The 23,777-nt window shown below is 38.5% G+C and overlaps 1 protein-coding gene across 3 annotated transcripts in view; it reads left to right on the forward strand.

The window, feature by feature from the left end:
• RANBP17 (RAN binding protein 17) overlaps window positions 1-23,777 on the forward strand; it is a 327,575-nt gene that overhangs the window by 273,088 nt on the left and 30,710 nt on the right. For all 3 annotated transcript variants that reach the window (XM_040444804.1, XM_040444813.1, XM_040444823.1), the window contains 2 exons: window positions 9,662-9,876; window positions 12,703-12,841. In XM_040444804.1, coding sequence (XP_040300738.1) covers window positions 9,662-9,876; window positions 12,703-12,841 — 354 coding nt within the window. The remainder of the gene's footprint in view (window positions 1-9,661; window positions 9,877-12,702; window positions 12,842-23,777) is intronic.

A 23,777-nucleotide genomic window follows, 5' to 3' on the forward strand; every position in this document is an offset into this window, starting at 1 on the left:
AGCATTCTTGAGAAGGAAAGCTAGTAAGCTTTCTTACTCTAAAGAGAAACTAAGGGATTAAAGTAAGGTATTGCACCTTGGCTTGAAATAATAATAAGGTAGCTTTTATTTTTTAATCAGCTATTATGTGGCTATTCCTATACTAGACCATTTATCATACATTAGCCTATCAGATCCTCAAGGTAGTAGTGTTATCGGCCACTCACTACTCATTTGGCCTTGGCTAAGTTGCTTAGCCTTTCTTGCTTCAGTTTCTTGTTAAACAGAGAAAAGAACACCTACTTCATAAGGTGGTTATGAGGATTCAGTTCAGTTGTGCATAGAAAGCTCTTAGACCAGTTAGCTTCTGTGAACACTATTATGAAGAAATTGAAGCTCATAGAGATTAAGAAACTTGCCAAATATTGCATAGCTAGTAAGTCGCTGAATTTGAATTTCATTCAAAGTCTATATAAATTCAAACGATAGTCTCTCCATATTCCTTATTGCCACTTGGGAGCTGCCACAGGAAGATTGTCCTTGAATATTTATGATGAAGCACTGTTCTTTAACGTATGGTGATTTCTGTCCTAAAACTTAAGGGAAATCAAAGGCTCAGTGGCAAAATGTCCTTCAACTTTGTCAGCAGTGACTTGGACACGTGCACTTTGCATAGAATAATAGAAACATGTTTATCACCCTTCCCTGATTCCCGTGCTGTCCCCCCCCCCCCATCAGCCAAACTGATTTGATCTGTCTTCACCCTCTGTAATGCCTTGTTGCCCCTTCTTTTACCTCTGGAGTCTTTAATATGCTCATGGAGGGTGATCATGTGGTCTGCCATCCAGGAGGTTGGAAGGTGAGGGAAAGAGTGGGGGAGGGCACAGAAGAGCAGCAGTGTTTATTTTTTTGGTAAGCCAAGCAGAAGGGAAGGGAAGCCCTCGGAAGAAAGAGGCCAGAACATTCTGCGATCCCTTCTGTCCCCATCCCTCGCTGGGTTTCTTCTCTGCTCACCTCTCATGGGCAGTATTTGGGTGGTCAGTGATCGGGGCCGTGTAGAGTGGGGAGGACTCTTTCCGACATGCACTGATTTGTTGCATATTTTGTGGAACACGTCTACCTCGCTGCTCAGTGAGACTGGCAGAAAAATAATACTTTTGATATGCTGTTTTATTTATCTACATTCTGTCATGATATACTTTGATGTAAGTTTTTAATTTTGCTTCAGCTCTCAGCTGCTCTCGCCGTTACAGCTCAGGGTCAGCAATGAGGTTAGCCACAGTAGCACAAAACAATTTCCTGTTTGTACAGCCCAGGTAACATTTGGATGAGGATTAAATTTTACCACATTTTCTACTAGCCCAAGCCTATTATTTCTAATGAGTTTTAAATTGCTTCAAGAATGTGTATTTCAAAACTTAGTGCTGTGATCCATTCAGCCTGAGCAACTTAATAAAGGAAATTTTTTTCTTGAATTTTTGGTTAAAATGTTGCATGCAGTGTAATAAATGTTATTACTTTGGAAACCTACTTCTCAGTTTTAAGAACTGGATGTTTTTTATGCTCAATTTCCATTTGTCTAATCTTTTCTTCCTTTAGCCCCTGGGTCCTGGTATCTTTAGTGACATCTATTGGTTGAAGAGTGCACAGAAGGGAGAAATCGTGATAATTTTCCTAAGACTAGGCAAAACAGAACTGCTTTTATTCCCTCCTTGGATACCTGATTTAAGAAAGTTCAGTGTGTGAAAATCTAAACTTTAAAAATGGATGGAACAGCCATGAGTATTCACTATATGTAAGAATTTACATCAGGGCTCTTTAAAGCAGTATGTGCTCCAGGTGCATTTAAGGTATGACTTAATCACATGCTTAAATTGGATTGGTAAAGCAATGTACAAGCCACTGTTATTTATCGTGACCTAGAAAACAGACCATGGTTTTCTAACTGGCTTTTGCAGAGCCCTGGAGATCTGAAAAGGACCACAGTGGGCCTCCAGATAGCAGGGAGGAGGACACCCTACTGCCACTTTGACCAGAACCACCCTCCTGTATAGTTGCACCAGATTTGTTTGTAAAAGCGAGTCACTTTTTTGACCACTTGTGGGGTTTTTTGTAAAAGAGCTTGAAAATTACTGGCATGTGCTATTAGAAGCATTGTGAGAACGAAGGATTATGATTATATATTTATGTTTGATTACCAAAGAAAAGCTGAAGAACACATTGGTCCTGAGATAACTAAAGTCTTAATAAATGTCTCCAGGAAATAACAGTTCTGGAAAACAAACTATCCAGGAACCATGTACGTGGCCTTAGATCTTACTGGAAACTTGGATGGGGACATAGAGTGTCAAAGTAGTATTAAAGTAAAGCTCATGATAGAATGACCGACACCTTGAGGATACCAGCACCAGGATCAGGTGGCTTACAAAAGCAAGACCTTGGGGAACATGTTCCACAGTAGATCCACACATACCAGACGTGCCCCCTTTTGCAAACAAGCAAATAATACTACATAAGCTATTGAATAAGGAAGAGTGATGTCCAACCAGTCGCTTAGGGTTCAGTGGATTCTTTCATCCATGCAGCTGACAGTTACTGAGCATTTACTATGTGTCTGATATTGTGAGAGTTACAATGGATAGGATAAGAAATAAGACACACAAAAAAGAATCTTACTGACTCTTCTCTTGAGGAACTTGAGTTCTTCAGGGGATTCAGTCAAGTAAATGAAGACTTATGATGCACTGCGCTCACTTTTATACTTGAGAAGCATACAGAGTGCTATGGTAGCCCAGAAGTTTCTAACTCAGACTGAGGAGTCAAACAAGGAAGAACTTTGTTTTAAGTTTATTTATTTTAAGAGAGAGAGAGAGAGAAAGGGAGCGAGCATGGGCAGGGGAGGGGCAGAGAAAGAGAGTGAATCCAATGCAGGCTCCTCACTGTCAGCATGGAGCCTGATGCAGAGCTCAAACTCACCAACCACGAGATCATGACCTGAGCCGAAACCAAGAGTCAATTGCTTTACCAACTGAGCCACCCAGGCATCCCAAGGGACAGTTTTTTAAAGGAATAGAATAGGGCCCAGAAGTTTGAAGAGGGCATTTCAAGCAGACAGTAGCTGCTTTTACAAAATTATATAAATATAAAAAGTAGCATGCTCTGTTAGCAAACTGCAGAATTTCAGAATTGCTATAGAGAATAGAAAGTGAAAATCCTGATTATCTCATCATTCAAAGATAACCGTCATTATCAGTTTAGTGTGTGCTTTAAGTGATTTCTAAGTTTATTTAAGTAATCTCTACACCCAACGTAAGGCTTGAACTCAAAACCTCAAGATCAAGAGTCGTATGCTCTCTCGAATGAGCTAGCCAGGTGCCCTTACCATATTTGTGGTCATATTATAATTTATTTAATCATTCACCTTTTGATAAATGTAATTTTTTTATACACATATAATTTTTCACCGTTACATACTTTGTTTCAGTAAGCAACTTTGACATGCAGTTTCATGAGCTTCATTTGTTCAACAAATGTACCCTGGGAACAGCAGGCACTGTTATTGACTCTTTGGACACATCAGTGAGCAAAACTGAAAAAGGCATTATTTAGCATGTTAATAACTGGAATTTTAAAAAAAGAAAGAGAAATTCAGGAGAAGGAACAATAGAAGTACTAGGGATTGGGAAAGGTGTTGTAGTAACTTAAGTAAAGGTGACATTTGAGCAAAGACTTGCAGTAAATGAGGGAGTTAGTCATGTGAATATCTCTGGGCAGAGTATTCCAGGCTGAGAGAATACCAAGTTTTAGGGTCCTGAGGCACCAGTGTATCTGGCATGTCTGCAGAGCAGCAAAGAGATTAGTAGCTGGAGCAAAGTAAACAAAAGGGAAAGTTATAACAAGAGTAATGTCATATAGTGTCATTCTTGTAGACAGCAATCAGGACTTTAGCTCAAGTGAAATAGAGGGACTTTAGAATGTTTTGAGCAGATGAATAACATTTGCTACTGGCTTTGACCAAGGTGATAGTGGGAGTGGTGAGAAATAGTTCGATTCTGGATATACTTTGAAGGTAAAGCAAATCAGATTTCTTGATGGATTGGAAATATGGCATGAGAGAAATAATGTAGTCAAGGAATTTTGGCGTGAACAACTGGAAGGATGAAGTCACCATTAACTGAGATGCATGTGAAAGGGATCAAAAGTTCCATTTTGGTCCTGTTCAGTTTGAGATGTTAATTAGATATCCCAGTAGGAATACTGAATATAGACTTGGCTATCTGAGTCTGAGGTTTGGAAGTTAGGTCTGATCTAGAGAAAAAATGTGGAAGTCATTGACTCTTAGATGGTATTTAAAGCTGTAAAACCAAGGTAAAATCCCCTAGGTGATGGGTGAATATGAATCTAGAAGACTTAGGTTTGAGTCCTGGGGCACTTCAGTGTCAGGGGTAAAGGAGAAGAGGAGCAACCAGCAAAGGAAAGTGAGAAGGAGCAAGAACTGAAGAGAAGATCGGGGTATGTGCCTTGGAAGACAAGGAAGAAGAGGTAGTTAACTGTGTCAAAAGCTGGCAGTGAATCAAGTAAGATAAGGACTAAGAGTTAACCATTACATTTAGCAACAAGGCGGTCATTGGGAACCTTGAAAAAGAGCGTTCTCAGTGGAGTGGGCATAAAAGAGAATGAGAGGAGGGGTGCCTGCGTGTCTCAGTCAGTTACGCGTCCTACTCTTGATTTCGGTTCAGATCATGATCTCATGGTTCGTGGATTCAAGCCCCGCATTGGACTCACACAGAGCCTTCTTGGGATTCTCTGTCTCCCTCTCTCTGCTTCTCACCCGCTCACTCTCGCTCTCTCCCTTTCTCTCTCTCAAAATAAATATTTTTTTTTTAAAAAGAGAAAGAATGAAAGGAGACGAAGACAATGAAAACAGTTCTTTGGAAGAGTTTTATTACAAAGGGGAGTACTATCTAGCAGAGAGGTAGGGCCAAGAGAAGGTGTTTTTTGTTTTTTGTTTTAAAACGGAAGATATAATAGCATAGCCTGTATTTCAATGAGTTGATCTAATAGGGAAACAAGATTGCATACGAGAAAAAGGAGAAATTTATTGGTGCTTTGTCCTTAAGCACATAAGAGGAGATGGCATATGTTGAACATATTGGAGGGTTGGCTTTTACAGGAGACAGTGTAACTGCAGATGCTGGTAGATAGGTAGATATTGTAATGAACTTTTAGAATTAGAATATGTGTCCAGAAGTGGATTTACACATTTTTTATATTTTTAATAAATATGACCAAATTGCCCTCTAGAATGATTACACTAATTTATGTTCCCAACAACTTGCTTATTTTCCTGCCCCCTCATCAACACTGCATTGTTTAATCTCTTTCAATCTGAAACGGAAATACTATATTCCTTTCCACTCTTCATAGCTTCAATTCTGTCCCAAACCATTTATGTCCAGGGGCCTCGAAAGACAGAGTAGGTTGAGTGACCTAAAGTAAAGGAATGTCGGCAAGCTTGTGGTTCTCTTCCCATAACTGTTCTGATGATGAATGAAGACATTCAACCTATAGAGCTGTCAGCTAAATATCACCTTAAAATTTTAGAGATTAAGAGGGAAAAAGAAAACGTAAATCAATGTAAGGGATTGCTTTATAAGCCAGGAAATAACATTGTTCGTACTAACGATTCTTCCTGGTACAAGATACTACTATAGTATTTTATCCCCTCAGCGTTCTTTTTTTAAGTATTCTTCTGAGGACACAGAGAACTGGTAGACTATAGAGCAAAGAACCACACTGTGACCCCATACAGCCAATTCTCTATTGACTTGGAACAGAGGGAAGATGTTTCAAGACATAGCATTGACCTTACTTTGAATCGCATATTAGAAGGAAGTGTATTATGCTACACAGCCAGCTTCAGCTCCCCCTCTTTTCCCGGCCATAGCCCCCCATGTGTGAATTTACAGGCTACTAGACTTGAGAAAGAAATGAACCCACAGGAGTATGCATTGTCATATTTACATTTACTGAGCGAGCGCTGTGCCAGTTACTATGGTAAGCGCTTTACATATGCTGTCTCCTTTACTCCACATAAGAGCCTTGTGTGTTTTACGTACTTTAATTATCCTTATTTTATAAATGAGGAAACTGACTTACAGAGATTAACAATCTGCTCAGACACCGAGGTAGTAAGGAAAGAGGTAGGCTTCAACCCCAATCAGTATGAGTCAGAAGCCCACCCGGTTCATTACTCCCTTATGCACTGTATTTCTGTCTTCTGTTAGAATACTGTCTTTTATATAGTTCTCCACCGGAGACCTGTGAAAGAAGATCACTCTTCTTTGGGTGTAGGAAGCCTCTTTTGAAGGAGACATTATAGAGTCAGTCACTCAGGGAAGAGGTGGGGTCTCAGAAGGAAGAAGAGTTAAAAAAAAAAAAAAAAAAAGACCTGAAAGTAGATCTCAGGTAAACAGAAGTGGAGATTTTGCTTTTTTTAATGTATATCCTTCTCTGAATCTAGATCTTGAGGATTGTCCAGAAGGGTACTTCTGAGTGCTGGAAGCTAACCCCAAAACAAAAACAAAAAGGTTTCTCCAAAAGGGACAGAGAATAGAGGTTAAGAAAAGAGAACCCAGGGGCACCTGGGTGGCTCAGTTGGTTAAGCATCTGACTTTGGCTCAGGTCATGATCTCACGGTTCGTGGGTTCGAGCCCCACATCGGGTTCTGTGCTGAAATCTAGGAGCTTGGAGCCTGTTTCAGATTCTGTGTCTTCTTCTCTCTGTCCTTCCCTGGCTTGTGCTCATGCTCTCTTAAAAATAAATAAATAAACATTAAAAAAAAAAAGAAAAGAGAACCCAAGCAATTAATATAAGCAAATGATAAGCTGAATTACCAGTATCTGGAGTCCTCTGTGCTCATTTTTCAGGTTTTTTTTTCCCCTTATCATTTCGTGAGATTTCCTGCTGCAGCATGCACAAGAGTAAGAATGGCAGTGCTGTGGCACCTGTGCCTCCCACTGGAAGTTCCCCCCACTATTGCCCTCGGCCAGGTTATCCATCAATTCCCAGCATTCTTGTCCGGAGCCCCAGAGGAGCCTCCACACCCCTCTCTCCCAGGCCTAACGTTAAGAATGTACGGTATCTCATTCCCCTGCCCCCAATTATGGCATTTTAAGCTTGTTTTGGGGAGGGGGGGGTGCAATCCAATTTCAGTAAGTACTGTTCAGTGACACATACTGAATAAAGCTGAGTCGGAGTGAGTAAATGACTTGGCCAAGCCTTCTCTTCCAGAGTCTTTCATAGCCACCATGGAATGCTGAGGTACCTGAGCACAGTGAGGTACAACTTTCTATTTCAAAAGTATTACTCGTTCTCCTTTTCAAAGGTCACAAGGATACACTAATTAACTTGTTTAATTAAAATAAATTAACACAGATGTGTCTGACACAGGCCAAAAGACATGTATTTTAGGTTGCAACTTCAACACAGAGATGAAAGTTGTGATTCTAAGTAAGTAATCCTTCTTGATGATAGGTTATCCAATCTTTAAATCAAAATTTTTGTACCATCACCATTCTTGGTCTGCCCATTCCATCTTTGCTGTAGAATATAAGACCTTTACTTCTCCCATAAGGACATGAGCATAAAAAGACCCCAAAAGATGATCCAGTTTTCTCCCGTTGACCTGGGTCTTTCCAACAAACCCAAAATGTGTAGTCCACACATAACCCCCAGATTATCCTAGCTCCTTTCATCACATGTAAGCAGTGCTTTCCTTTTCTGAGGACAGAGAGGACAGGGGAATGTCTACCTTGGTTTATACTGAGTTTGAGGCAAAGGTAAAAAGGCAGTGGTTGAGCACTGTCTTCTCCTGCAGCATCCTGTTTTTGCGGACCTCCATACCTGTGCGCATAATCTACCTAGCACACACTCCTCCCCCTCCAAGTCTTCCTGGAAAACCGGGCTTGATCCTTGAGAAATAGCCTGTTCTGTGAAGCCTTTCCCCACTGACCTCCTGGCCAAGCAGAGTCAGTCTCTTCTTCTGTTCCCCTAACATTTTAACCCAATCTCTCTGTGTTTGTCACATTGTATGAAATCATTGATTTATAAATCTTATTTCTCCCACCAGACTGAACTTCTTCAGAATAGAGATTTTATTTCCTTTGTTTATCCCAGCACCTCACACATAATAGCTGTTAAGTAAATGCTGTCATATTGAGTTGAATCTTTATGGAACTTACTCTCTAAATTAGGATGAGGTCATGAGAGAGGGTACGGGATTTGGTGTGGAGTAAATTCCAGGGTCTGTCTCACCCCTCTTACAGTACACACGTGGTTACTGTAATATACATATCAGTCAGGATTCAAACAGGGAAAAAACAAGCACTATGACACTGACAGAACAGGGAACTTGTTTTATGAATCAGACTTTGTACAGTCTCGGGCAAAGATGGGAAAATAGGTCAAAGGGGGGAATTGAAAATTCAGAAGAAAAACCACTAATCAGCCCTCCTGAAACAATGGCCTGGGTGGACAAGTTGGAGCTTGCAGGGAATTCTAGCAGCTGGAAGTGTCACAGAGGAGGAAAGAACATGGACAAACTGAAACCCAGCGGCATTTCTACTGTTTTTTCTCACTCTGGTCACAGTGACCTTCACAAAAGCGTGGCTGCTACTTCACTTCCACCTTACAAATCTCACACAAATTTCTCTCTTGCCCAATTCTAGCCCACAACCATAAAGGGAAATGCATTCTGGGAAAGTTAGTTCTTGTGTAGCCAAATTGGCACAGTACAAAGCCACAACAATGCACCTCTACATTTTGTAAGTTGAATTTAGTTTCAATTTTAGCAGTACTCACTTAAATAGGAAAACACAGAGCTAAGAAACATGTAGGACTTTATAGTTTTTTTAAAGGCATTCTTGGGTATTGCCTAAAAACATGCCTTACTAGCACACATTTCAGAAACAAATTGTTGGTTATAAATGCTAACCGGTATTAAAATTTTTAAGGTGATTATATAAACATTTCTTTATCTTTTGATGGACAACATAGAATTTAAGTACAGTTTTAAAAATCATCTCTTGAGATCTTCTGAAAAATGACGGAAGGAAAAAGGAAGTAACATTTGTTATGTACTGTGCCGAGGATTTCTTGTGCGTCTTATTTCATTTAATTCATATACCAAACCTGCGAGGCTCCTAAAAGTGAAGTAACTCAAGATCAGATTCATGTAAAACTGCTGGAACTTCACCCCAGAATTTAGAGTAACTTATATCTCAGCCTAGGCTTTTTCTCTTGACTTAGTTGGTTGTTTACTCCTACGTTTCTAATGTCTTGTTGAAGAGGAGATAACACATATATTAAAATATGTAAAGTGAACTAATCTTAAGAGTGCAACTCAATGAATTTTTCCATATCTACCTGCATATTCGTATAATCACCACCTAGATAAAAACATAAAACTTTGCCAGTACCCTTGATTGGTTTTCCTTGGGCCGTTTGTGCTTCCCAGGTAAACTGCCTTAAATATTTGCATTTTTCGTTACACGGATGGTGTAATTCTTGGAACAATGCTAGGAGGAGGTGAACATTAGCGGTGAAGTGAAAATGTTAAATAATGTGCCTTGAATTACATCTACTTATATCACTTTCTCTGTCTGCTTTTACCCTAAAACAGGTAATCAGATCCTGTCCCTTGGGAGCCTCTCAAAAGATCAGATTTATCCAATGAAACTCAAGGGCATCTCCATCTGCTATTCAGCTCTGAAATCTGCCTTGTGTGGAAATTATGTCAGCTTTGGCGTCTTCAAGTTGTATGGGGACAACCATTTTGACAATGTACTCCAGGCCTTTGTCAAAATGCTGCTGTCAGTGTCCCACAGTGACTTGCTAGTAAGCAATCGTGCATCACGGGAGTCTTTGTGTGAAATGTGAAGTAACACCACCACAGGCTTGGAATGGTTACAGTGAAGCCCAGGGAGTTAGAATAGCACCAGAACATTGTTATGTTTTAGGACAGCATCTTGATTTAACTCGCAGAATTTGAACAACTATAGTGGCTGTGTTTCTATAATTAAATGTGCAGTTTTGAAAACTGCAGCTACCACCGTCTGATGGATCGGTCCTCCAGAGTGCTCCAGGTTCTGCATCTAGAGAAAATGTCATCAGCAATTTCAACTGATTGCTTACAACTATACTCATAATTCAAAACAGGTCTGTCTCTTGGAGCAGAAATGCAGGATCGGCTGCAGGATCTTCTCCTTCCTTCTTCCTTCCTCCTCCTATGCCCTCTACTTCCCCTACTGTTTGGCTTTCCTTTGCATGAAAATTCTGGTGTGGCGGAAGGAGTGCTGAAATCAAAGTTGAGCGTGCGGGTGCATAGTCTCAACTCTGCCACTCACTAGTCATTTACCTTGAATAAATCACCTTCTCTATTTCTCCAGGCTTTAATTTCCTCACCTTTAAAATGAGTAAATTAAACAAAGTGATCTCCAGGTCCCTTTTCAACTCTACCGTCTAGTTTCTATGATCTATGTCAGTGGTTTTCAAACTTTGAGGCCCATCAGAATCACCTAGGGTGCTTGTTGGAAATTTAAATTTCCAGGCTCCTCCACTGAGCTGTGTCGTTATCACACTTTTTTTTAAACACCTCTGCTTGATTGCACAAAAGCTAATATATGCCCAATGTGGCTGCAGTAATTACTTCAATAACAGCCAAATTCATGCTCAGGTGTAGTTCAGGCTTTACCACCTGCTCCCTGCCAAAGTTGCAGCTAAGATCTAGGGGGCCTTTGGTCAGCCTGAGTCATCCTGGACAAGAATGGGCTAGTGGCAACCTCTTCCACCGTTCTAAGTCTTTATGGAACCACATCTCCAGCTAAAGTGGTTAAGCCTCAGTAGTAGAACAGAATGCTCATTGAAGGCTGCCTGTGTGACAGAAATTACAGACTAGAAACTTGACTCAGATCAACCATGCATTAACAGACACCTCACTGAGAAGACACTTCACTATAGTTGAGGTCCACCAAAACAACTGATTGTAGCTCCAGGAATTTCTCTCATCTTTTTTCTAACAGGCAATCAAATCTCTAATTCACTAATTCTCAAAATTGAGGATGCATAGGATTCCCTTTATGTATGTAAAATGCATGTTTTAGGACCTCATTCCAGAGCTTTTCATTTAGTGAGTCTGGAGTGGGGATCAGGAAACTGCATTTTTAGCAAGCACCCCATGTGACCTCATGGAGGCGGCCTTAATCTCACTTTAATAAATACTACTCTGGTTTATTTCTCTTATGAGTGTTGTGCTTCTTTGGTATTGGCTTGAGTTTCATTTGAAGTTTTCCAGGGATCTTTCTCATGCACTTATCTTTTGCTCATAGTATATAGCAAATATTAAGCCATTGACCAAATTATGATTTAATTAGATGGAAAGGCACTCTGTAAGTACAACAGACCATGATGCCAAATCCTATTATAACAGCAAAAGCTTTGTGTTAAAAAAAAAAAAAAGGCTGCCTTACCGCTAGTAATAACTGTTCAGAGTTACAATATCTCCATCCAGAAAATAATTGTCTTTTTTTTTTTTTTTCAATTTAAATTTCAGTTAACATGAAGTGCAGTATTGGTTTCAGGAGTAGAATTCAGTGATTCATCACTTACATACAACAGCCAGTGCTCATCACTACAAGTGCCCTCCTTAATACCCATCACCCATTTAACCCATCCCCCCCACCCACCTCCCTCCATCAACCCTCAGTTTTTTCTCTCTTGTGGTTTGTTTCCCTCCCTTGTCTTTTTCCTCCACTTCCCATAGATTTATCTGCTCCGTTTCTTAAATTCCACATATGAGTGAAATCCTATGGTATTTGTCTTTCTCTGATGGACTTATTTCACTTAGCATGATACATTCTAGCTCCATCTACGCCGTTGCAATTGGCAAGCTCTTACTCTTTTTGATGACTGAATAATATTCCTGTGTGTGTGTGTGTGTGTGTGTGTGTGTGTGTGTGTGTGTGTGTCTACGTACCACATCTTTATCCATTCATCAGTCAGTGGACATTTGGGCTCTCTCCATAGTTTTGCTATTGTTGATAATGCTTCTATAAACATTGAAGTGCATGTACCCCTTCCAATCTGTATCTTTGTATCCTTTGGGTAAATACTGTATAGTGCAATTGCTGGATCATAGGGTAACTCTATTTTTAGTTGTTTTTTTTAATATGAAATTTATTGTTAAATTATACAACACCTAGTGTTCATCCCAACGGGTGCCCTCCTCAGTCCCGATCACCCACTTTACCCTCCCTCCCACCCCCCATCAACCCTCAGTTTATTCTCAATGTTTAAGAGTCTCTAATGGTTTGGCTCCCTCCCTCTCTAACTTTTTTTTTTTTTTTGAGGAAGAATTCAGTCTTCTAAATTCCATACTACAGAATTTTATTTGCATTTAAGTGTTATCCATGTAAGGTAAAATTGAGGATACTTTCTGTGCTATATCTTCAAATTAGGATTTCTAGAGATCAAGAGATTCCTATTAGAACCCCCTTAAATACCGAATTGAGACTCATGTGTTTGTCATTTGTTCCATGTATTTATTTTATATATTTATATTTAGGTAGGTTTATATTTTCTAATATTATAAATGGCAGTTTCCACTAGACCTTAACATGTCTTTTGCTTCCCAGTGGCTTGACACTTGGTATCTCTGTGTTTTAGCAATATCGGAAACTGAGCCAGTCTTACTATCCACTCCTGGAGTGTCTCACCCAGGACCACATGAGCTTCATCACCAACTTAGAGCCTCCTGTACTGCTGTATGTTCTCACATCTATCTCCGAGGGACTCACTACTCTTGGTAAGTATTGTGGAGAACATGATTTCCAGAGGAAAAACTTGATTGTGGTCTCTTAATGTATGTGCTTACTAAGATGATCATCCTACAGATAGGAAAAAATTATGTACCCAAACTAAGAGATTATTTCATAATTATTGCTTGCAAGTGAGAAAATGCCTTTTTGTATTTTGATGTACAGCTTAATTTTTAATCCGCTTAAAGGTATAATTTATACACATTGATTTTAAGTGAACAGTTAGTTGTTCAGTGACTATAACAAATATATATACACAGTCATGAACCATCACAACTGAGATATGGAACATTTTCTTCACCACAGAAAGCGCTCTAGTGTCCCCTTCTAATCAGCCCCTTCCCCCTCACCCCAGCCCCAAGGAACCACTGTCTACTTTCTTTCACTATAGTTTACCTTTTCCAGAATTTCATCTAAGCGGAATCCTGTGATGTATATACCTTTCTCTTTCGTTTAGCATAACGCCTTTGAGATTCTTCCATGCTGTTTTGAAAGTCAGTTTTTTCCTTTCTGTTGCTGAGTATTATTCCATTGTGTGGAATACTACAACTTATCTATTTATATATTCACCAGCTGATGGACTTTTGAGTTGTTTCCATTACTTGGTTGTTTTGTACAATGCTACTGTGAATGTACAAGTCTTTCTGTGGACAGGTAGTATTTCTCTTGGGGAAATAGCTAAGAGTGGGATTTTTGAGTTGTATGCTAAGTGTATTTTTAACATTATAAAAAAATTGTGACACTGTTTCCCAAAATGACTGTACCATTCTGCTCTCCCAGCAACGTTTGAGGGTTCCAGTTTCCCAGTAACCTCCCTAACACTTGGTATTGTCAGTCTTTTTAATCTTAGCCATCCTAGTGGGAGTTAAGACGAATCTCATGATGTTTTTAATATTTCTTTCACTACTGAATAGTGATTTGAATATCTTTTCATGCTTATGGGCCATTCACGTTATCTTCTTAGTGAAGTATTTGTTTGAATCCTTTACCCATTTTTTTAAACTGGGTTATTTATCTTGTAAACATTTATTAAATAATCTGGATGCAGATCCTTTATCAGATATGTGTTTTGAAAATATTTTTTCAGGCTTGGCTTGTATTTTTATTTTCTAACAGTCTCATCTTATAAGAGCAAAGTTTTTTTAATCTTGAGGCAGTCCAATTTACTTATTTTTTCTCTTATGGTTCATGTCTTTTGGGTCCTATCCTAAGAAATCTTTGCTTAACCCAAGGCCAGACAGGTGGTTTTTATGTTTTCTTCAGAAGTTTTATAGTTTTTGATCTTATGTTTAGGTCTGTGAACCATTTCAACTAAACTTTTTGTATATAATATTATGTATGAGACAAAAGCTGTTTTTTAGCATACAGTTATTCAATTGTTCTAGCACCTTTTGTTGAAGAATGTTCTTTCCTTATTGAATTACTTTGTGCCAATTCTATACTGTTCTGATTCTTAACTTTTGTCCTAACTTTCTGGTACATCTTGAAATCAGAGAGTATAGCCCTCTAATTTTGTTTTTCTCTATTTTTTTTAATGTTTATTTATATTGAGAGAGAGAGAGAGAGAGAGAGAGAGAGAGAGAGAGAGAGAGAGAGAACGGGAGAGAGAGAGCCAAAGAGAAAATCACAAGTAGGCACTTGGCTGTCAGTGCAGAGCCTGACATGGGACTAAATCCCACAGATTGTGAGATCATGACCTGAACTGAAATAAAGAGTCAGACACTTAACTGACTGAGCCACCCAGGTGCCTCTGTTTTTCTCTTTTAAAGTGGTCTTGACTATTCTGGGTCCTTTGTCTTTTTATATACACCTTAGTGTCAATTTGTCAGTTTCTCGTTAGAAAAAATAAATGAATAGGGGAATTTTCGTGGGGATTGCATTGAATCTCTAGCCCAATTTGGGGGCAGTTAACATATTAGCAATATTGAACTTTCAATTCCTGAAAATGGCATATCTGTCCATTTATTTAGGTCTTCCTTAATTTTTCTCAACAGCATTTTTGTAGCTTTAAATGTATGACTCTTGTACTTATTTTGTTATATTTATAACTACGTATTTTATATTTTTATGCTATTGTACATGGTATTGAATTTTAATTTCCCATTGTTTTTGGCTACTGTGCAGAATTGCAGTTGATTTTTTTTGTATGTTCACCATATACCCTTCAACCTTACTAAACACACCTATTAATTCTGGTAGTTTTTGTAGATGTCTTAAGATTTTCTGCATAGATGTACCTACAAATAAAGATAGTTTCATCTCTTCCTTTCCAGTCTGTATGGCTTTTTTTCCTTGCCTTATCACACTGGCTAGGGTCCACAAGACAATGTTGAGTAGAAGTAATGATAGCAAACATTTTTTTCCTTGTCTCCAAGGAAACGTCTCCATTCATTCTTTCACCATTCAGTTTAAAGTTAGCCATAGGTTTTTATATAGATGCTCTTTTATCTTGTTGAAAAAATTCCCTTATTTGTGGTTTTCTGAGAGTATTATCATGAATGAATATTGAATTTTATCAAATTATTTATCTACATCTACTGAGATGATTATATGGCTTTGCTTTTTTAATACATTACATAATGTTAATCATCACATTGATGGGTATTTGAATGTAAAACCAACCTTGCATTCCACACTAGGTTGTAACACATCCTTCTTATATGGTATTGAAATCAACTTTCTAAAATTTTGATACAGATTTTTTACATCTGTGTTCGTGACAGATATTGATGTGTTCTCAGTAGTTTTTCTATAGTTCTTCTTCCATATCTTGTACTCTTTGTTCTTCTGTATCTTTGCCTTGTTTTAGCGTCAGTCTAATGCCATCATAAAATGACTTGAGGATTGTTTCCACCTCTCCTATTTTCTTAAAAAGTTTGTGGAGAATTGTTACTAGTTCTTACTTAAATGGTTATTAGATCTCCTTAGTGAGGCCTTTAAGCCTAGATTTTTTATTGTTGTTGGTAAGTTTTTTTAACTACAAATTAAATTTTTTCATGGATACAGGACTATTCCACTTATTTATTAGATCTGGCATAGCATTTGGTAGTTTGTATCTTCAAAAGAATTTCTCCATTTCATCTGAAGTTCATCTGACATTGACATAAAATTGTTCATAATATCCCATTGTTATACAATATGATTTGAGCAAGGTCTGTAGTGATTCCCCTCTTCCATCCCTGAAATTGGCAATTTGTATCTTCTCTCTCTTTTTTTTCTCATTCTGGCTCTAGATTGATCAGTTTTATTGCACAGAACCAGCTTTCAGTTTTCATTGAATTCTCTTTTATTTTTCATCTTTTATTTCATTAATTTCATATATGGCCTTTATTATTTCCTTCCTTTAGTTTACTTTGCTTTTTCTTTTCTTAATTTTGTCAAGTAGATACTTAGATAACTGATTTTAGACCTTTCCTCTTTGCTAATATACACATTTAATGCTTTCATCTAAGCACTGCTATAGCTATTCCTCACAAAAATTTTATATATTTTGATATTTTTTTTCTATTCAGTTCAAAAATATTTTCTAATTGTCCTGCTGAATTCTTCTTTTATCAGTGGATTGTTACTTAGAGGCACAGGGTTTTTAATTTCTGTATATTCACAGGTGTTCCTGATATCTGTTACTGATTCTAGTTTAATTCCATTTTGGTCATAGGAAATACTCAGTAATTTTTATAATCTTTATATTTATTGCATCCTTTTTATGTTCAAAATATGATGAATGTGCCATGGGCACTTGAAATGACTGTGCATTCCACTGTTGTTGGGAAGAATGTTCTATGGTGGTCTAATTGTTCAGATTTTCTATATTGTTACCGGTTGTTTGTTTTCTACTTATTCTATGAACCACCAAGAGAGAAGTGCTGAAGTCTGACTATATAGATTTTTCCATTTCTCCTTTCAGTTCTATCAGTATTTATATAAAGTATTTCAAAGCTTTGTTACTAGATACATAAATATTTAGGATTGTTATGTTCCTTTGGTCAATTTTCCCCTTTATCATTATGAAATGACCTTCTTTATCTCTTGCAATACTCTTCCGTTTTTTTTTAATACTCTTTCTTCTGAAATCTACTTTGTCTGATATTACTAGCCTCTCCAGCTTTCTTTTGATTAGGTTGCCTCTTTTTCTATCATTTCCCTTTTAATCTTTCTGTGTCTTTATATTTAAAGTTGGTTTCTTGTAGACAGCAGGTATTTTCTATTGCTATTATAGCAAATTTGTACAAGCTTGGTGGCTTAAACTAATGTACATTTATTATCTTATGGTTCTTTAGATCATAAATGTGACATGGGTCTCACTGGGCTATAAAATGAAAGTGTCAGCAGAGCTGTGTTCCTTTCTAGGACCAAATCCATTTCCTTGCCTGTTCCAGTTTCTAGAGACCACCTAAATTCCTTGGCTCATGGCCCCCCTTCATCTTCAACACCAGCAAGATTGCATCTGTAACCATTCTTCTATAGATACATCTCCCTCTAAGTCTGACCTCTCCTGCTTCTCTCTTTTACTTTTAAGGACCTTTGGGATTACATTGGGCCTACCCAGATAATCCAAAATAATCTCCCTATGTTTCGCTCAACTAATTAGCAATCTTAGTCCACCTGCAGTCTTATTTATTCTTTGCTGTATAATCTAACACATTCACAGGTTCTGGGAATTAGCACATGAACGTATTTGCCAAACACACAGCTTATAGGTGGGTCATATTTTTATATCAAATCTCACTGTCTCTGCCTTCTAATTAGTGTTTCAACCATTTATATTTAATGTAACTACCAGTGTATTTGAGTTTAAATCTATAATATTGCTACTTGTTTTCTTTTTATTTTGTCTGAACTTTGTTTCTTTTTTCTTTTTTTCCTACCTTCTTTTGGTTAGGATTAATTACATCTTTCTTATGAATCCACTTTATATCCCCTATGAGTTTATTAGCCAGACTTTTTTATTTTTAGTGGTACTCTAGGGTTTATAATCTACACCTTCAAATAATATCAGCACAGTTTGCCTTCAAATAATCACAGTCTACCTCTTTCCCTCTATCTCCATTCCTTCTGGAACTACACATGTGTTATATATCTCTGTTATTATTCGAAGACTGGATGGGAAGGACTCCTTTACAGATCTCCAGAACTGTCTCTTTGTGTAGCTCCCACTCCCTGAAACTCTGTCCCATGAGTTCTAGCTGCCTCAGTCTCCCCAAATTCAAACTGTTTCTCTTCAACTCAGTGAGACTGCTTAGCTCCGTTTGGGTTCCCCCTTCCTGGTCTGTAGCCTGGAAACTACTTGGGGCAATAAGCTTGAGCAATCACATCATTTGTTTCCCTCCTCTCTGGCTTAATAGCCCTGTACTGCTTGTTGTGCAATAATTGAAAAATGTTGTTTCATATTTTTGTCCTGTTTTCTAGTTGTTTATGGCAGAAGGAAAAATTCTCATAGCAGTTAATCCTTCAAGGACAGAAACTGAAGCCTTGTCTTTTCTTATTACAGTTTGGCTTGACAGTCTTTTAACTCAACATCATAGTAATACTTGAAGATTTTAAATTAGTTGCAGGCGGCTATATTGCTCTCAAAGTGTGGTCTCAGGCCTGGAATCTGCATTTCAACAAGGCTCTCAAGGGAGTCTTGATGAAGTGGCATTAGGGAGGGAGTACTGAGCTTGGATGTAAGTCCTGGTGCTACCACTTATTAAGTGTATGTTTATGGACATGTACTCTGTGCCTGATGCTGTCATAGGTGTTTTCAGGTGGGTACTTCAGCCTTGTCATTCTCAGAACCACTGTGCCTACCAAAACTGGGTTACATACTCTGTGTGTCCTTATTTCCTACCTGATTGCAGTTTTCTGAAGGACAGAAACAGTGTCTTGAGGCACCACTTTATTCCCAGCGCCTAGCATATAGTAAGTGCTCAGTAAATATTTATTGATTAAGTTAATTGAGTAATGTTATTTTCATTATATTTCATTATACAGATGAGTAAGCTGTGGCTCAGGGAGGTCAAACAACTTGCAGAAGGTCACACAACCAATAAGTGCCTGATCTAGGAATCTTTCTGACTCGAAAACCCATTCCTCTTCGCCTCACCACCCTGCCCTAGATCTATCTAATCTTCAAGAAAAAGGACTATCAAAAGTACCCACTTGGGTTTCTCCTTTGCCAACAATAATAGATCTGCAAAGAGGCATTTATAGTTATCGTTTGGGTTACAAGCAGGCTTCAGTTCTACTTTAGCCTCTGGAAAAACTGAGACGGAAGCACAAAAAAAAATTGAATCAGTGATAGGGTAGTAACTCACCTAATATGCTTAACATGATATTAACAATTTTTGGTTATCCTCATTCATCAGCATTTTTAGTTTCAGGCAAGCTGTAATGTGGGGAAAGAGAAAGGTGAATGAGAAAAGTGACTATATTTTCTTTTTATTTTTTTTAAGTTTATTTTAAGAGAGACAGAGACGGCGTGAGTAAGGGAGAGGGAGAGAGAGAAGAAGCCTGACCCAGGGCTCACACTCACAAAACTGTGAGATCATGACCTGAGCTGAAACCAAGAGTCAGATGCTTAACCAAATGAGCCACCCAGGTGCCCCTATTTTCTATCTTTTTATTACCCAGCCACCATCACCCCCCACCACACTCTTACATATAGAAACCATTCTCTTACATATAGAGACCAAGTACAGAACTTACAAAAAGCTGCTCTTAATAATAGTGACACTCAAGTCATTCATTCAGTAAGTACCAATCATGCACATACTATGTACTTGGCAGTACTAAAGGGAACAAAACAGAGAAGGTCCCTGCTGATGTGAAGCTTTTACTCTAGAGGGAAAAGATAATAAATAAATGACCACACACACACACACACACACACACACACACACACACACACAAACACGCACGCGCACACACACACACACAAGAAAAAGTCAAGTCATTGCAAGTGCTAAACAAAGACTTAAAATGGGATAATGACTAGAGAATGATCAAGTGTGGCTTCTTTAGAAGTGATCAGCGAAGGCCTCTGAAGATTAGCTGGGGCAGCAGTGAGGGTCATTCCAGGAAGTAAAAGATAGCACAAAAGGCAAAAACAAATTGTGAGGGCAAGTGAAAATTTGAACCAACTGGAAGCCACCAGACCTTTCCTCATCAAGGCCACTATTAATAAAATGTTCATTATGAATAGAATATGTTGTTATTTTGAACACATTCTTGAATTAGATTAAGTGGTATGAATATAACATGGAAACAAGACATTCAGGAAATATTTAGAAACTTAGAGACCTTGTACACTAGTTTCTCCCACCAAAAACATGCTAAAAGTAGAAGACAGCTAGCTATGAGTTTGCCAAACAAAATGATGGGCTTTGTATTTAAGAGACTGAAACCGCCAGGAAAACAGATGGAAAGTGAAAAGGGGGAAGCCTACTGTGTGTTGAGCACTATGTTAATCTTTACACACTTTACTAATTTCTCACAAGACCTTGCAAAGTAGGTGGTATTGAGCACATTTTACAGAGTTGCAAATTAAAGCTCCATGAAGTTAAACATCTAGAAAGTACAGATTCAAATCCAGAGCCACCTATTTCCAAAACTGTGCACCACCCAGACAGGCCTTTCGTTTCTGAAATTGCCTTTCACACTGAATTTTTCTAAGACCTCCTTCCTCTCTTCTGCCATGGTGAGAAATTTTGAGCCAAAGCCAAATTTTAGCTCAGCCCCATTATTATTCTCCTGACTCAGTCAAGCAACTCTTTCCTATACAGTTAACTTTTCAGAACAGTTTTCCATGATGGGTCCTAGTGAACAGGAGGCTTATTAATGATGCACGTGCTTCCTGTGGAGACCGGTTGCAGGAGAAAAGGAGCATTTGGTTTTAATGCCAAACAACAAGTTGCTAGAGAGAACAAAGTGACCATTCGACTTAAATATTGTGTCTAAAATTGTCTACATTGCAGTCCGACTTCAGCTCAGGTCATGATCTCAGGGCTCATGAGTTCAAGCCCCACGTCAGGCTCTGTGCTGACAGCTCAGAGCCTGGAGCCTGCTTCGTATTCTGGGTCTCCCTCCCTCTCTCTCTCTCTCTGCCCCTCTCCTGCTCATGCTGTCTCTCTCTGTCTCTCAAAAATAAATAAACATTAAAAAAAATTTTTTTAATTGTCTACATTGCAGATAAATCCTTTTTTTTTTTTTGCTCATTTTTTTTCATGTTTACTTATTTTTGAGAGAGAGAGAGAGAGAGAGAGAGAGAGAGAGCAAGCGGGGAGGGGCAAAGAGAGATGGAGACACAATCCCAAGCAGGCTCCAGGCTCCGAGCTGTCAGCACAGAGCCTGATGTGGCGCTCGAACCCATGAACCATGAGATCATGACCTCAGCCGAAGTCAGATGTTCAACAGGCTGAGCCATTCAGGTGCCCCGAATGAATCCTTTTTTTAAAAGATTCTGAATACTGGGACTCCTGGGTGGCTAATTCGGTTAAGTGTCAGACTTCGGCTCAGGTCCTGATCTTGCGGTTTGTGAGTTCAAGCCCTCCATCAGGCTTGCTGCTGTCAGGGCAGAGCCTACTTCAGATCCTCTGCCCCCCTCTCTCTCACGCCCCGACTTGTGCTCTCTCAAAAAAATAAATAAAACATTTTTAAAAATTTAACAATTCTGAATACCAAGAACCAGGACAAAATATGAAAATTCATGACTTCTGCCCATCCTTTTATGTCAGGAGAGTTTCATTATTTGAATCTTACATAATAGTTTGAGCTGCAAATAAAGAAAACCAATAATAATACATTGTCCTTAGCACTATTCATTCTGTTTTTGATCAAACGGCCCTTGATCCTTATGATTCTACACCTTTCAATCTACCCTAAAATAACATTTATCCATTTCAAAGTCCCCAACCGTAAATCAGCCATAATGGAATCTCTTCTTCTTGCTTTTATTGCAAGGATATATGTTCCAACCTTCATGTCTAAAGTGTTTACCTGGCTTTTTCATAGCTGACTCAGTAGATTGGAACCTTTTAATGCAACCTGCATGGCATGCGGTCACCAAATCTATGTGAAGTCTTTATAATTTTTGTATGATTGATAGCATATTGCTCTTTACTGGTGAGGGAAACCATATCTATTTCCTGCTCTCTTCCTTTTGTAGATATTAAGTTACTTAATCCATTTACGTTCATGATTGGGACTTCAAAAGTAGAAATGTGAAGGAAAAGAGAAAAGCAACCGAGCTCAACCAGTCTGTACCTGATTCTTAGGCCTAGATCTTTTCCACTACATTGTACTACCTCCTGGAATTATAAAATCTAATCTTCCTTTTCTGCACAGCAACCCAGATAGTGGGGAGAGATAAACGATTAATCCATCAATCAAATGCCCTGATTTTGGGAGAAAAAGAGCCCCTTTCTTAAGAGGAAAATGTAGTGCCACAATTTGCTTGTATATATAGCTTCCATAGCGCTATGGTTTCCCTAAACTATTGTCCGTTCCCATCTTGTAGACCTTCATTCAACCCCTACTGATCCTGCACCAACTACTATTATCCTCTATTTTATTTTTTCATTTTTTTATTTACTTTTAAAGTTTATTAATTTACTTTGAGAAAGAGACAGGGAGGGAGGGGCAGAAAGAGAGGGAGAGAGAGAATCCCAAGCAGGCTCTATGCTGACAGCACAGAGCCTGACACAGGACTAAATCTCATAAACCTGTGAGATCATGACCTGAGCCAAAATCAAGAGTTGGACACTTAACTGACTGAGCCACCCAGGCGCCCCTGTTATCCTCTGTTTTAAATGCATTTATCTATCTGTATGTCAGAACTTTCCACCAAGCCTACCTCTTTCTATTTCTTATGCCATTTCTCTACAAAACAATTTGTATGAAAGAGTTTGTAAACTGTGGTGTTCTATTGTTCTAGGTATTATTACTAAATACAACTCAAGACCTATAAAACCTTCCTCAGACTCGCTTTGCCTACTAACATTGCACCTCTAATCTAGGAAAGGCACGTGTGTCTCAAAACCTCAGAGATTCATAAAATGAATAAGAAATTAATGACTGCCTTAGGAAGTTTATAATCTGCTGGTTCCCAGCCCTACTCTCCCTGTCTGCTTTCCTCATCTGCATTTACCATTTTTGCCATTTTTGAATGTTTTTAACTGTTCCTCTTGTCACTTCTGTTACTGATCATAAGCCCCCCCAGGATCGTGTCCGTACATTATTACCTTTGGCCAAAAAATCTGGGCAATGTCATTCTATGAATCAGAACCATGAACTTTGTTGGATAAGCTCTTTATCTCCGAAATTCATTTTTCTTAACTGAAAAATGCAAATAACAACACCTACTATATACAAAGTAATTGTTAGAAGTAAGTGAATAATAACCCTAATGTACAAAGTAGATAGTCAATAAATGGTTGCTACATCATGTCACTTGCTTGCTTTAAAAAAGAAGCCTTTAATAACACCTCTGTTGTCTTTCAAATTAAATGTACTGTCCCAGCTCACTATTGGATGCCCTCAAGGAAGACACCAACCTACTTTGTCAGCCTTCTCTCTTATGACTCCCTATATATTCTTTCACTCATCCCAAAAGTCCTACTCCCTGAATACACCCTCCTCTTTTCAACACGAGGGCAAACTGGTAGTAATTGTCATCTTTTGAATCCATTGTGTTTTAAGAAAGTGTTTGATGGTTACATGTATTTTTGCTTAAAACCTGATTTTGTTTAATGCATATTAATTTTCATGGTTAAAAGTATAAATCTAGAACCTCAGCTCCTTGTTTATTTTCAGACAGTGGCTCCACAGTCATCCGGCCGTGTGGCATTGGACATGTCATTTAATCCCTCACTATTCTTGCCTGTAAATGGAGATAATAACAGTTACCATCACAGAGCTATTGTGAGGATGCAAAATAATTTGTGT

This window comes from Herpailurus yagouaroundi, unplaced genomic scaffold (assembly GCF_014898765.1).
Source record: "Herpailurus yagouaroundi ecotype Mexico unplaced genomic scaffold, PumYag 29, whole genome shotgun sequence".
In the NCBI taxonomy this organism is placed as follows: Eukaryota; Metazoa; Chordata; class Mammalia; order Carnivora; family Felidae; genus Herpailurus; species Herpailurus yagouaroundi.